The sequence below is a fragment of the Aristolochia californica genome, unplaced genomic scaffold (genome assembly GCF_029961685.1).
Source record: "Aristolochia californica isolate CCGP_79_NKW_82.1479 unplaced genomic scaffold, dmAriCali1.0.hap1 SCAF_5, whole genome shotgun sequence".
NCBI lineage: Eukaryota > Viridiplantae > Streptophyta > Magnoliopsida > Piperales > Aristolochiaceae > Aristolochia > Aristolochia californica.
In genome coordinates, this window is record NW_027182214.1 from 14790763 (window position 1) to 14805533 (window position 14771).

Here is a 14771-nt window from a genome sequence, read left to right on the forward strand (position 1 = left end):
CCTTGGCAGTATGATCGCCGTGTTCTTCATGATGGGCGGAAGAATACCTTTTCCTTTAACAACAACGAGAAGAAGATTGTGTTGGCACCACATCAGGCACGACCCACTCCTCCTCCGATGGCTGATCGTACTACCCTGGTTTCACTGTCCAGGGTTTGCGTCGAGCATGGCGACGTCGCGGAGGATCCTCCTCCTGGACTGCCGCCTGAGCATGCGTAGCTGGTCATTCCCGCATGTCATTTGCGGCCTTCTGATGTTTTTCCTGTTCCCCCTTTGTTTCCTTCTTTTCTGGGGTCCGCTAACGCTATATGACCTCGAGGGCGAGTTCTTTCCAACACGCGGCGACTGATGCGGGTACATATTCGGATCCTTGAATCGGATCCGGTGTACATAGTCGGATCCTTAATCGGATTCTTAATCGGATCTATTGTATTGAACCCGGGTTAGGGTTTGCTTTATTTTGAGCTACAGCCCGGGCTTGTCGGGGGCGTTGCATTCGGTTAAAAGACTGTTTAGGTTTTAGAGGAAGGGGTTGAATGATATTTTGAATCTGAGAGAATTTCTCTACGATTTCAGGCAGATTTCGCCTATTCCTCCCGTGATTCGCAAGTTGATCTGGCTGCAGGATAATCGCTATCCTGTCCGGCGTCAAGAAACAATCTCCTTCATGTAAAATTCCAAGATATTAGTTTTGGACTAGTGAAATTTCTGAAACTTGGATAACAAAACTTTTGTGTTCATTTGGGGTGTGTGAATAAATTTTCTTCATTTGCTTTTTTTATTGTTTTAAACTTTTTCCGTATATCAACTATGCAATTTTTATTTTGCTGTGATCTATTTGCCTTTTTTGTTTATGGGATGAACGGAGAGCAAAAAACTTGAAGTTTTGATTTTTAAAAATGTGTACATCTAAAACGGAAATGCACAATCCACATATGTAGAGAGAGATAATTCCGAAGAGTGTCTGTAATTTTTAGGGATTGTAAGCACCTTTTCGTTTTTGTATCTCAGGTTTTGCGATCGTCGTGAAACATGGGTTGCGGAGGATTTTTAACTGAGTGTTGAATTGCAATCCATAAGTCATTTCATACAAAAATATAGCCCGTTACGCATGATAAATCACATTACAATCATTTATGATTAATTATGTCAGCTTTTTGCAAATGGGAAAATTAATGGCATGTTTGACTCGGGTAAATATCCCATCGCAAGTTCACTTGAGAATGTAATGAGCGTTTGTTATTCTCTTTAAAAGCTTTGCATCCATACCTCATTTGCATCTTTAACATGTTTCAAACATGCATATCCATTTTTAAAACATGTGTGGATGAAATCTCTTTCTTGCAAAATTTCAAGCTATTAGGGTTAAACTAGTGGAATTTCCAGAAATTGGATAACAAAAATTTTGTGTTCATTTGTGTTGGGTGAATAAATTTTCTTTATTTATATTTGTTATTCTTTTAAATTTTTTCCATACATCAACTATAAAATTTTCATTTTGTTGTAAGCTTTTTGCCTTGTTTGTTTTCGGGATGAAGGGAGAGCGAAAGATCAAAGTTTTGATTTAAGAAATGCGTGTACATCTAAAATGGAAAAGCACAATGCACAATTGTAGGGAGAGATAATTCCAAAGAGTTTCTGTAATTTTTAGGGATTGTCAGCTCTTTTAAGTTTTTATATCGTAGGTTTTGCAATCGTCGGGAAAAATTGGTGGCAGAGGATTTTTAACTGAGTGTTGAATTGCAATCCATAAGTCATTTCGTACAAAAATATAGCCCGTTTCGCTTGATAAATCACATTACAATCATCTATGATTAATTATGTCAGCTTTTTGCAAATGGGCAAAATAATGGCATGTTTGACTCGGGTAAATATTCCACTGCAAGTTCACTTGACAATTTAATGAGCGTTTGTTATTCTATTTAAAAGCTTTGCATCCATAGCTCATTTGCATCTTTCACATGTTTCAAACATGCATATCCATTTTTAAAACATGTGTGGATGAAATCTCTTTCTTGCAAAATTCCAAGCTATTAGGGTTAAACTAGTGGAATTTCCCAAAATTGGATACAAAAATTTTGTGTTCATTTGTGTTTGGTGAATAAATTTTCATTATTTATATTTGTTATTGTTTTAAATTTTTTCCATACATCAACTATAAAATTTTCATTTTGTTGTAAGCTTTTTGTCTTGTTTGTTTTCGGGATGAAAGGAGAGCGAAAAGTCAAAGTTTTGATTTAAGAAAAGAGTGTACATCTAAAATGGAAAAGCACAATGAACAATTGTAGGGAGAGATAATTCCTAAGAGTGTCTGTAATTTTTAGGGATTGTAAGCTCTTTTTAGTTTTTATATCTAAGGTTTTGCAATCGTCGGGAAAAAAAGGTGGCAAAGGATTTTTAACTGAGTGTTGAATTGCAATCCATAACTCATTTCATACAAAAAAATTACCCGTTAGGAATGATTAATCACTTTACAATCATCTATGAAATTTAGATCAAATTTTTGAAAATGGGAAAAATAATTACTTGTTAGACTCGGGTAAATATCCCACCGCACGTTCACTTGAGAATTCAATAAGCGTTGGTTATTCTCTTTAAAAGCTTTGGATCCATAGGTCATTTGAATCTTTAACATGTTTCAAGCATGCATATCCATTTTTAAAACATGTGTAGAAAAATTCTCCTTCATGTAAAATTCCAAGCTTAATAGGGTTGTATTAATGGAATTTCCCAAACTTGGATAACAAAACTTTTGTGTTCATTTGTGGTTTGTGAATAGATATTTTTTTTACATTAGTTATTATTTTAAATATTTTCCACACATCAACTATAAATTTTTTATTTTGTTGTGATTTTTTTTGGTGTTTTTGTTAACGGGATGAAGGGGGAGCGAAAACTCAAAGTTCTGATTTAAGAAAAAAGTGTACATCTAAAATCGAAATGCACAAGGCACAAATGTAGAGGGAGATATTTCCAAAGAGTGTCTGTATGTTTTAGGGATCGTATGCACTTTTTCGTTTTTATATCTAAGGTTTTGCAATCGTCGGGAAACAGGGCAGGCGGGCATTTTTTAACTGAGTGTTGACTTCAAATCCATAAGTCATTTCTTACAAAAATATTGCCTGTTACGCATGACAAATCACTTTACAATCACCTATGATTGTTAGCTAAACTTTTTGAATATGGGCAAACTAATGGCTTGTTTGACTCGGGCAAATATCCCACCGCTCGTTCACTTGAGAATTTAATGAGCGTTTGATATTCTCTTTAAAAGCTTTGGATCCATTTGCCTTTTTTGTTTACGGGATGAAGGGAGAGCGAAAAACTCGAAGTCTTAATTTAAGAAAAATGTGTATATCTAAAATGGAAATGCACAATGCACATCTGTAGAGAGAGATAATTCCAAAGAGTTTCTGTAATTTTTAGGGATTGTAAGCACTTTTTCGTTTTTATATCTCAGGTTTTGCAATCGTCTGGAAAAATGGGTTGCGGAGGATTTTTAACCGAGTGTTGGATTACAACCCATATGTCATTTCACACAAAAATATAGCCCGTTACGCATGATAAATCACATCACAATCATCTATGATTGTTATGTCAGCTTTTTGCAAATGGGCAAAATAATGGCATGTTTGACTCGGGTAAATATCCCGCCGCAAGTTCACTTGAGAATTTAATGAGCGTTTTTTATTCTCTTTAAAAGCTTTGAATCCATAGCTCATTTGCATCTTTAACATGTTTCAAACATGCATATCCATTTTTAAAACATGTGTGGATGAAATCTCTTTCTTGCAAAATTCCAAGCTTTTAGGGTTAAACTAGTGGAATTTCCAACAATTTGATAACAAAACTTTTGTGTTCATTTGTGTTGGGTGAAAAAATTTTCTTTATTTATATTTTTTATTTTTTAAATATTTTTCCATACATCAACTATAAAAATTTCAATTTGTTGTTAACTTTTTGCCTTGTTTGTTTTCGGGATGAAGGGAGAGCGAAAAGTCAAAGTTTTGATTTAAGAAAAAAGTGTACATCTAAAATGGAAAAGCCTAATGCACAATTGTAGGGAGAGATAATTCCAAAGAGTATCTGTAATTTTTAGGGATTGTAAGCTCTTTTTAGTTTTTATATCTCAGGTTTTGCAATCGTCGGGAAAAATTGGTGGCAGAGGATTTTTAACTGACTGTTGAATTGCAATCCATAAGTCATTTCATACAAAAATATAGCCCGTTACACATGATAAATCACTTTACAATCACCTAAAATTTTTAGATCAATTTTTTGAAAATGGGCAAAATAATTACTTGTTAGACTCGGGTAAATATCCCACCGCACGTTCACTAGAGAATTTAATGAGTGTTAGTTATTCTCTTTAAAAGATTTGGATCCATAGGTCATTTGAATCTTTAACATGTTTCTGGCATGCATATCCATTTTTAAAACATGTGTAGAAAAAATCTCCTTCATGTAAAATTCCAAGCTTAATAGGGTTGGACTGATGGAATTTCCCAAACTTGGATAACAAAACTTTTGTGTTCATTTGTGGTGTGTGAATAGATATTTTTTATTTACATTAGTTATTGTTTTAAATATTTTCCACACATCAACTATAAAATTTTTATTTTGTTGTGATCTTTTTTGTCTTTTTTGTTTACGGGATTAAGGGGGAGCGAAAACTTAAAGTTCTGATTTAAGAAAAAAGTTTATATCTAAAATGAAAATGCACCATGCACAAATGTAGAGAGAGATATTTCCAAAGAGAGTCTGTATGTTTTAGGGATCGTATGCACTTTTTCGTTTTTATAGCTAAGGTTTTGCAATCGTCGGGAAACGGGGGAGGCGGGCGATTTTTAACTGAGTGTTGACTTCAAATCCAGAAGTCATTTCTTACAAAAATATAGCCCGTTACATATGAAAAATCACTTTACAAATCATCTATGATTGTTAGCTCAACTTTTTGAATATGGGCAAAATAATGGCTTGTTTGACTCGGGCAAATATCCCACCGCACGTTCACTTGAGAATTTAATGAGCGTTTGTTATTCTCTTTCAAAGTTTTGTATCCATGGGTCATTTGAATCTTTAACATGTTTCTGGCTTGCATATCCATTTTTAAAACATGTGTAGAAAAAATCTCCTTCATGTAAAATTCCAAGATATTAGTTTTGGACTAGTGGAATTTCCCAAAGATGGATAACAAAACTTTTGTGTTCATTTGTGGTGTGTGAATAAATTTTCTTCATTTACTTTTTTTTATTTTTTTAAACTTTTTCCGTACATCAACTATGAAATTTTCATTTTGCTGTGATCTATTTGCCTTTTTTGTTTACGGGATGAAGGGAGAGCGAAAAAACTCGAAGTTTTGTTTTAAGAAAAATGTGTACATCTAAAACGGAAATGCACAATGCACATATGTAGAGAGAGATAATTCCAAAGAGTGTCTGTAATTTTTAGGGATTGTGAGCACTTTTTCATTTTTATATCTCAGGTTTTCCAACCGTTGGGAAAAATGGGTTGCAGAGGATTTTTAACTTAGTGTTGAATTGCAACCCATAAGTCATTTCATACAAAAATATAGCCCGTTACGCGTGATAAATCACATCACAATAATCTATGATTATTATATCAGCTTTTTGCAAATGGGCAAAATAATGCATGTTTGACTCGGGTAAATATCCCACCGCAAGTTCACTTGAGAATTTAATGAGCGTTTGTTATTCTCTTTAAATATTTTGCATCCATAGCTCATTTGCATCTTTAACATGTTTCAAACATGCATATCTATTATTAAAACATGTGTGGATGAAATCTCTTTCTTGCAAAATTCCAAGCTATTAGGGTTAAACTAGTGGAATTTCCAAAAATTGGTTAACAAAACTTTTGTGTTCATTTGTGTTGGGTAAATAATTTTTTTATTTATATTTGTTATTTTTAAAAAAAATTTCCATACATCAATTATAAAAATTTCATTTTGTTGTAAGTTTTTTGCCTTGTTTGTCTTCGGGATGAAGGGTGAGGGAAAAGTCAAAGTTTTGCTTTAAGAAAAAAGTGTACATCTAAAATGGAAAAGCACAATGCAAAAATGTGGGGAGAGATAATTCCAAAGAGTATCTTTAATTTTCAGGGATTGTAAGCTTTTTTTAGTTTTTGTATCTCAGGTTTTGCAAACGTCGGGTAAAATTGGTGGTCGAGGATTTTTAACTGAGTGTTGAATTGCTATCCATAAGTCATTTCATACAAAAATATAGCCCATTACGCATTATAAATCACTTTACAATTATCTATGATTTTTAGATCAAATTTTTGAAAATGGGCAAAATAATGACTCTTTAGACTCGGGTAGATATCCCACCGCACGTTCACTTGAGAATTTAATAAGCATTTTTTATTCTCTTAAAAAACTTTGGATCCATAGGTCATTTGAATCTTTATCAAGTTTCAAGCATGCATATCCATTTTTAAAACATGTGTGGAAAAAATCTCGTTCATGTAAAATTCCAATCTTAATAGGGTTGGACTAATGGAATTTCCCAAACTTGGATCACAAAACTTTTGTGTTCATTTGTGGTGTGTGAATAGATATTTTTTATTTACATTATTTAATATTTTAAATATTTTCCACACATCAACTATAAAATTTTTATTTTGTTGTGACCTTTTTTGCCTTTTTTGTTTACGGGATGAAGGGGGAGCGAAAAGTCAAAGTTCTGATTGAAGAAAAAAGTGTACATCTAAAATGAAAATGCACAATGCACAAATGTAGAGAGAGATATTTCCAAAGAGTGTCTGTTTGTTTTAGGGATCGTATGCACTTTTTCGTTTTTATATCTAAGGTTTTGCAATCGTCGGGAAACGGGGGAGGCGGGATATTTTTAACTGAGTGTTGACTTCAAATCCATAAGTCATTTCTTACAAAAATATAGCCAGTTATGCATGACAAATCACTTTACTAATCATCTATGATTGTTTGCTCAACTTTTTGAATATGGGCAAAATAATGGCTTGTTTGACTCGGGCAAATATCCCACTGCACGTTCACTTGAGAATTTAATGAGTGTTTGTTATTCTCTCTAAAAGCTTTGGATCCATAGGTCATTTGAATCGTTAACATGTTTCTGGCATGCATATCCATTTTTAAAACATGTGTAGAAAAAATCTCCATCATGTAAAATTCCAAGATATTAGTTTTGGACTAGTGGAATTTCCCAAACTTGGATAACAAAACTTTTGTATTCATTTGTGGTGTGTGAATAAATTTCCTTCATTTAATTTTTTTATTGTTTTAAACTTTTTTCGTACAACAACTATGAAATTTTCATTTTCCTGTGATCTGTTCGCCTTTTTTATTTACGGGATGAAGGGAGAGCGAAAAACTCGAAGTTATGATTTAAGAAAAATGTGTATATCTAAAACGGAAATGCACAATGGACGTATGTAGAGAGAGATAATTCTAAAGACTGCCTGTAATTTTTAGGGATTGTAAGCACCTTTTTGTTTTTATATCACAGGTTTTGCAATTGTCGGAAAAAATGGGTTGCGGAGGATTTTTAACTGAGTGTTGAATTGCAATCCATAAGTCATTTCATACAAAAATATAGCCCGTTACGCATGATAAATCACATTACAATTATCTATGATTAATTATGTCAGGTTTTTACAAATGGGCAAAATAATGGCATGTTTGGCTCAAGTAAATATCCCACCGCAAATGCACTTGAGAATTTAATGAGCTTTTGTTATTCTCTTTAAAATCTTTGCATCCATAGCTCATTTGCATCTTTAACATGTTTCAAACATGCATATCCATTTTTGAAACATGTGTGGATGAAATCTCTTTCTTTTAAAATTCCAAGCTATTATGGTTAAACTAGTGCAATTGCCCAAAATTGGATAACAAAACCTTTGTGTTCATTTGCGTTGGGTGAATAAATTTTCTTTATTTATATTTTTTATTGTTTTAAATTTTTTCCATACATCAACTATAAAATTTTCATTTTGTTATAAGCACTTTGCCTTGTTTGTTTTCGGGATGAAGGGAGAGCGAAAAGTCAAAGTTTTGATTTAAGAAAAAAGTGTACATCTAAAATGGAAAAGCACAATGCACAATTGTAGGGAGAGATAATTCCAAAGAGTGTCTGTAATTTTTACGGATTGTAAGCTCTTTTTAGTTTTTATATCTCAGGTTTTGCAATCATCGGGAAAAATTGGTGGCAAAGGATTTTTAACTGACTGTTGAATTGTAATCCATAAGTCATTTCACACAAAAATATAGACCGTTACGCATGATAAATCACTTTACAATCATCTATGATTGTTAAATCAAATTTTTGAAAATGGGCAAAATAATGACTTGTAAGACCCGGGCAAATATCCCACCGCACGTTCACTTGAGAATTTAATGAGCGTTTGTTATTCTCTTTAAAAGCTTTTGATCCATAGGTCATTTGAATCTTTAACATGTTTCAAGCATGCATTTCCATTTTTAAAACATGTGTAGAAAAAAACTCCTTCATATAAAATACCAAGCTTAATAGGGTTGGACAAATGGAATTTCCCAAACTTGGATAACAAAACTTTTGTGTTCATTTGTGGTGTGTCAATAGATTTTTTTATTTACTTTAGTAATTAATTTAAATATTTTCCACACATCAACTATAAAAATTTTCTTTTGTTGTGATCTTTTTTGCCTTTTTTGTTTACGGGTTGAAGGGGGAACGAAAACTCAAAGTTCTGATTTAAGAAAAAAGTATACATCTAAAATGGAAATGCACAATGCAAAAATGCAGAGAGAGATATTTCCAATGAGTGTCTGTATGTTTTGGGGATTGTATACACTTTTTCGTTTTTATATCTATGGTTTTGCAATCGTCGGGAAACGGGGGAGGCGGGTGATTTTTAACTGAGTGTTGAGTTCAAATCCATAAGTAATTTCTTACAAAAATATGGCCCGTTACGCATGACAAATCACTTTACAATCATCTATGATTGTTAGCTCAACTTTTCGAATATGGGCAAAATAATGGCTTGTTTGACTCGGACAAATATCCCACCGCACATTCACTTGAGAATTAAATGAGCGCTTGTTATTCTCTTTAAAAGCTTTGGATCCGTAGGTCATTTGAATCTTTAACTTGTTTCTGGCATGCATATCCATTTTTAAAACATGTGAAGAAAAAATCTCCTTCATGTAAAATTCCAAGATATTAGTTTTCGACTAGTGGAATTTCCAAAACATGGATAACAAAACTATTGTGTTCATTTGTGGTGTGTGAATAAATTTTCTTCATTTACGTTTTTTATTGTTTTAAACTTTTTTCGTACATCAACTATGAAGTTTTCATTTTGCCTTTTTTGTTTACGGGATGAAGGGAGAGCGAAAAACTCAAAGTTTTGATTTAAGAAAAATGTGTACATCTAAAATGGAAATGCAATTTGGACAGATGTAGAGAGAGATAATTCCAAAGAGTGCCTGTAATTTTTAGGGATTGTAAGCACCTTTTCGTTTTTATATCACAGGTTTTGCAATCGTCGGGAAAAATGGATTGCGGAGGATTTTTAACTGAGTGTTGAATTGCAATCCATATGTCATTTCATACAAAAATATAGCCCGTTACGCAAGATAAATCACATTACAATCATCTATGATTAATTATGTCAGCGTTTTGCAAATGGACAAAATAATGGCATGTTTGACTCGAGTAAATATCCCACCGCAAGTTCACTTGAGAGTTTAATGAGCGTTTGTTATTCTCTTTAAAAGCTTTGCATCCATAGCTCATTTGCATCTTTAACATGTTTCAAACATGGATATCCATTTTTAAAACATGTGTGGATGAAATCTCTTTCTTGCAAAATTCCAAGCTATTAGGGTTAAACTAGTGGAATTTCATAAATTTGGATAACAAAACTTTTGTGTTCATTTGTGTTGGGTGAATAAATTTTCTTTATATATATTTGTTATTTTTTTAAATTTTTTCCATACATCAACTATAAAATTTTCATTTTGTTGTATGCTTTTTTGCCTAGTTTGTTTTCGGGATAAAGGGAGAGCGAAAACTCAAAGTTTTGATTTAAGAAAAAAGTGTACATCTAAAATGGAAAAGCACAATGGACAATTCTAGGGAGAGATAATTCCAAAGAGTGTCTGTAATTTTTAGGGATTGTAAGCTCTTTTTAGTTTTTATATCTCAGGTTTTCCAATCGTCGGGAAAAATTGGTGGCAGAGGATTTTTAACTGAGTGTTGAATTGCTATCCATAAGTCATTTCATACAAAAATATAGCCCGTTAAGCATGATAAATCACTTTACAATCATCTGTGATTGTTAGATCAAATTTTTGAAAATGGGCAAAATAATGACTTGTTTGACTCGGGGTAAATATCCCACCGCACGTTCACTTGAGAATTTAATGAGCGTTTGTTATTCTATTTAATAGCTTTGGATCCATAGGTCATTTGAATCTTTAACTTGTTTCAAGCTTGCATTTCCATTTTTAAAACATGTGTAGAAAAAATCTCCTTCATGTAAAATTCCAAGCTTAATAGGGTTGGACTAATGGAATTTCCCAAACTTGGATAACAAAACTTTTGTGTTCATTTGTGGTGTGAGAATAGATATTTTTTATTTACATTAGTTATTAATTTAAATATTTTCCACACATCAACTATACAATTTTTCTTTTGTTGTGATCTTTTCTGCCTTTTTTTTTTGTGGGATGAAGGGGGAACGAAAACTCAAAGTTCGGATTTAAGAAAAAAGTGTACATCTAAAATGGAAATGCACAACGCAAAAATGCAAAGAGAGATATTTCCTAAGAGTGTCTGCATGTTTTAGGGATCGTATGCACGTTTTCGTTTTTATATCTAAGGTTTTGCAATCGTCGGGAAACTGGGGAGGCGGGTGATTTTTAACTGAGTGTCGAGTTCAAATCCATAAGTCATTTCTTACAAAAATATGGCCCATTATGCATGACAAATCACTTTACAATGATCTATGATTGTTAGCTCAACTCTTTGAATATGGGCAAAATAATGGCCTGTTTGACTTGGGCAAATATCCCACCGCACGTTCACTTGAGAATTTAATGAGTGTTTGTTATTCTCTTTAAAAGCTTTGGATCCATAGGTCATTTGAATCTTTAACATGTTTCTGGCATGCATATCCATTTTTAAAACATGTGTTGAAAAAATCTCCTCCATGTAAAATTCCAAGATATTAGTTTTGGACTACAGGAATTTCCCAAACTTGGATAACAAAACTATTGTGTTCATTTGTGGTGTGCGAATAAATTTTCTTCACTTAATTTTTTTATTGTTTTAAACTTTTTCCGTACATCAACTATGAAATTTTCATTTTGTTGTGATCTATTTGCCTTTTTTGTTTACGGAAAGAACGGAGCGCGAAAAACTCGAAGTTTTTATTTAAGAAAAATGTGTACATCTAAAACGGAAATGCAATTTGCACATATGTAGAGAGATGTAATTCCAAAGAGTGCATGTAATTTTTAGGGATTGTAAGAACCTTTTCGTTTTTATATCTCAGGTTTTGCAATCATCGGGAAAAATGGGTTGCAGAGGATTTTTAACTGAGTGTTGAATTGTAATCCACAAGTAATTTCATACAAAAATATAGCCCATTACGCATGATAAATCACATTACAATCATCTATGATTAATTATGTCAGCGTTTTGCAAATGGACAAAATAATGGCATGTTTGACTCGGGTAAATATCCGTCCGCAAGTTCACTTGAGAATGTAATGAGCATTTCTAATTCTCTTTAAAAGCTTTGCATCCTTAGCTCATTTGCATCTTTAACATGTTTCAAACATGCATATCCATTTTTAAAACATCTGTGGATGAAATCTCATTCTTGCAAAATTCCAAGCTATTAGGGTTAAACTAGTGGTATTTCCAAAAATTGGATATCAAAACTTTTGTTTTCATTTGTGTTGGGTGAATAAATTTTCTTTATTTATATTTGTTTTGTTTTAAATTTTTTCCATACATCAACTATAAAATTTTCATTTTGTTGTAAGCTTTTTTGCCTTGTTTGTTTTCGGGATGAAGGCAGAGCGAAAACTCAAAGTTTTGATTTAAGACAAAAGTGTACAACTAAAATGGAAAAGCACAATGCACAATTGTAGGGAGAGATAATTCCAAAGAGTGTCTATAATTTTTAGGGATTGTAAGCTCTTTTTAGTTTTTATATCTCAGGTTTTGCAATCGTCAGGAAAAATTGGTGGCAGAGGATTTTTAACTAAGAGTTGAATTGCAATCCATAAGTCATTTCATACAAAAATATAGCCCGTTACGCATGATAAATCACTTTACAGTCATCTATGATTGTTAGATCAAATTTTTGAAAATGGGCAAAATAATGACTTGTTAGACTCAAGTAAATATCCCACCGCACATTCACTTGAGAATTTAATGAGCGTTTGTTATTCTCTTTAAAAGCTTTGGATCCATAGGTCATTTGAATCTTTAACATGTTTCAATCATGCATTTCCATTTTTAAAACATGTGTAGAAAAAATAGCTTAATAGGGTTGGACTAATGGAATTTCCCAAACTTGGATAACAAAATTTTTTTGTTCATTTGTGGTGTGTGAATAGATATTTTTTATTTACATTAGTTATTAATTTAAATATTTTCCACACATCAACTATAAAATTTTTATTTTGTTGCGATCTTTTCTGCCTTTTTTGTTTACGAGATGAAGGGGGAGCGAAAACTCAAAGTTCTGATTTAAGAAAAAAGTTTATATCTAAAATGGAAATGCACAATGCACAAATGTAGAGAGAGATACTTCCAAAGAGTATCTGTATGTTTTAGGGATCGTATGCACTTTTTCGTTTTTATATCTAAGGTTTTGCAATCGTTGGGAAACGGGGGAGGTGGGCGATTTTTAATTCAGTGTTGAGTTCAAATCGATTAGTCATTTCTTACAAAAATATGGCCCGTTACGCATGACAAATCACTTTACAATCATCTATGATTGTTAGTTCAACTTTTTGAATATGGGCAAAATAATGGCTTGTTTGACTCGGGCAAATATCCCACCGCACGTTCACTTGAGAATTTAATGAGCATTTGTTATTCTCTTTAAAAGCTTTGGATCCATAGGTCATTTGAATCTTTAACATGTTTCGGGCATGCATATCCATTTTTAAAACATGTGTAGAAAAAATCTCCTTCATGTAAAATTCCTAGATATTAGTTTTGGACTAGTGGAATTTCCCAAACTAGGATAACAAAAGTATTGTGTTCATTTGTGGTGTGTGAATAAATTTTCTTCATTTACTTTTTTTATTGTTTTAAACTTTTTCCGTACATCAACTATGAAATTTTTATTTTGCTGTGATCTATTTGCCTTTTTTGTTCACGGGATGAAGGGAGCGCGAAAAACTCGAAGTTTTGATTTAAGAAAAATGTGTACATCTAAAACGGAAATGCAATTTGCACATATGTAGAGAGAGATAATTCCAAAGAGTGCCTGTAATTTTTAGGGATTGTTAGCACCTTTTTGTTTTTATATCTCCTGTTTTGCAATCGTCGGGAAATATGGGTTGCAGAGGATTTTTAACTGAGTGTTAAATTGCAATCCATAAGTCATTTCATACAAAAATATTGCCCGTTACGCATGATAAATTACATTACAATCATCTATGATTAATTATGTCAGCGTTTTGCAAATGGGCAAAATAATGGCATGTTTGACTCGGGTAAATATCCCACCACAAGTTCACTTGAGAATTTAATGAGCGTTTGTTATTCTCTTTAAAATCTTTGCATCTATAGCTCATTTGCATCTTTAACATGTTTCAAACATGCATATCCATTTTTAAAACATGTGTGGATGAAATCTCTTTCTTGCAAAATTCCAAGCTATCAAGGTTAAACTAGTGGAATTTCCAAAAATTGGATAACAAAACTTTTGTGCTAATTTGTGTTGGGTGAATAAATTTTATTTATTTATATTTGTTTTTGTTTTAAATTTTTTCCATACATCAACTATAAAATTTTCATTTTGTTGTAATCTTTTTTGCCTTTTTTGTTTTCGGGATGAAGGGAGAGCGAAAAGTCAAAGTTTTGATTTAAGAAAAAAGTGTACATCTGAAATGGAAAAGCACAATGCACAATTGTAGGGAGAGATAATTCCAAAGAGTGTCTGTAATTTTTAGGGATTGTAAGCTCTTTTTAGTTTTTATATCTCAGGTTTTGCAATCGTCTGGAAAAATTGGTGGCAGAGGATTTTTAACTGAGTGTTGAATTGCAATCCATAAGTCATTTCATACAAAAATATAGCCCGTTACGCATGATAAATCACTTTACAATCATCTATGATTGTTAGATCAAATTTTTGAAAATGGGCAAAATAATGACTTGTTAGACTCAGGTAAATATCCCACCGCACGTTCACTTGAGAATTTAATGAGCGTTTGTTATTCTCATTAAAAGCTTTGGATCCATAGGTCATTTGAATCTCTAACATGTTTCAAACATGCATATCCAATTTTAAAACTTGTGTAGAAAAAATCTCCTTCATGTATAATTCTAAGCTTAATAGGGTTGGATTAATGGAATTTCCCAAACTAGGATACCAAAAATTTTGTGTTCATTTGTGCTGTGTGAATAGATATTTTTTATTTATATTAGTTATTATTTTAAATAATTTCCACACATCAACTATAAAATTTTTCTTTTGTTGTGATCTTTTCAGCCTTTTTTGTTTACGGGATGAAGGGGGAACGAAAACTCAAAGTTCTGATT

General features: G+C 32.4%; 1 protein-coding gene across 1 annotated transcript in view; it reads right to left on the reverse strand.

Moving 5' to 3' along the window:
* Window positions 1-424: 424 nt before the first annotated feature.
* Window positions 425-14771, reverse strand: part of LOC137965268 (uncharacterized) — a 68085-nt gene continuing 53738 nt past the window's right edge. Inside the window, exon 3 of the mRNA XM_068811603.1 lies at window positions 425-619. Coding sequence (XP_068667704.1) covers window positions 425-619 — 195 coding nt within the window. The remainder of the gene's footprint in view (window positions 620-14771) is intronic.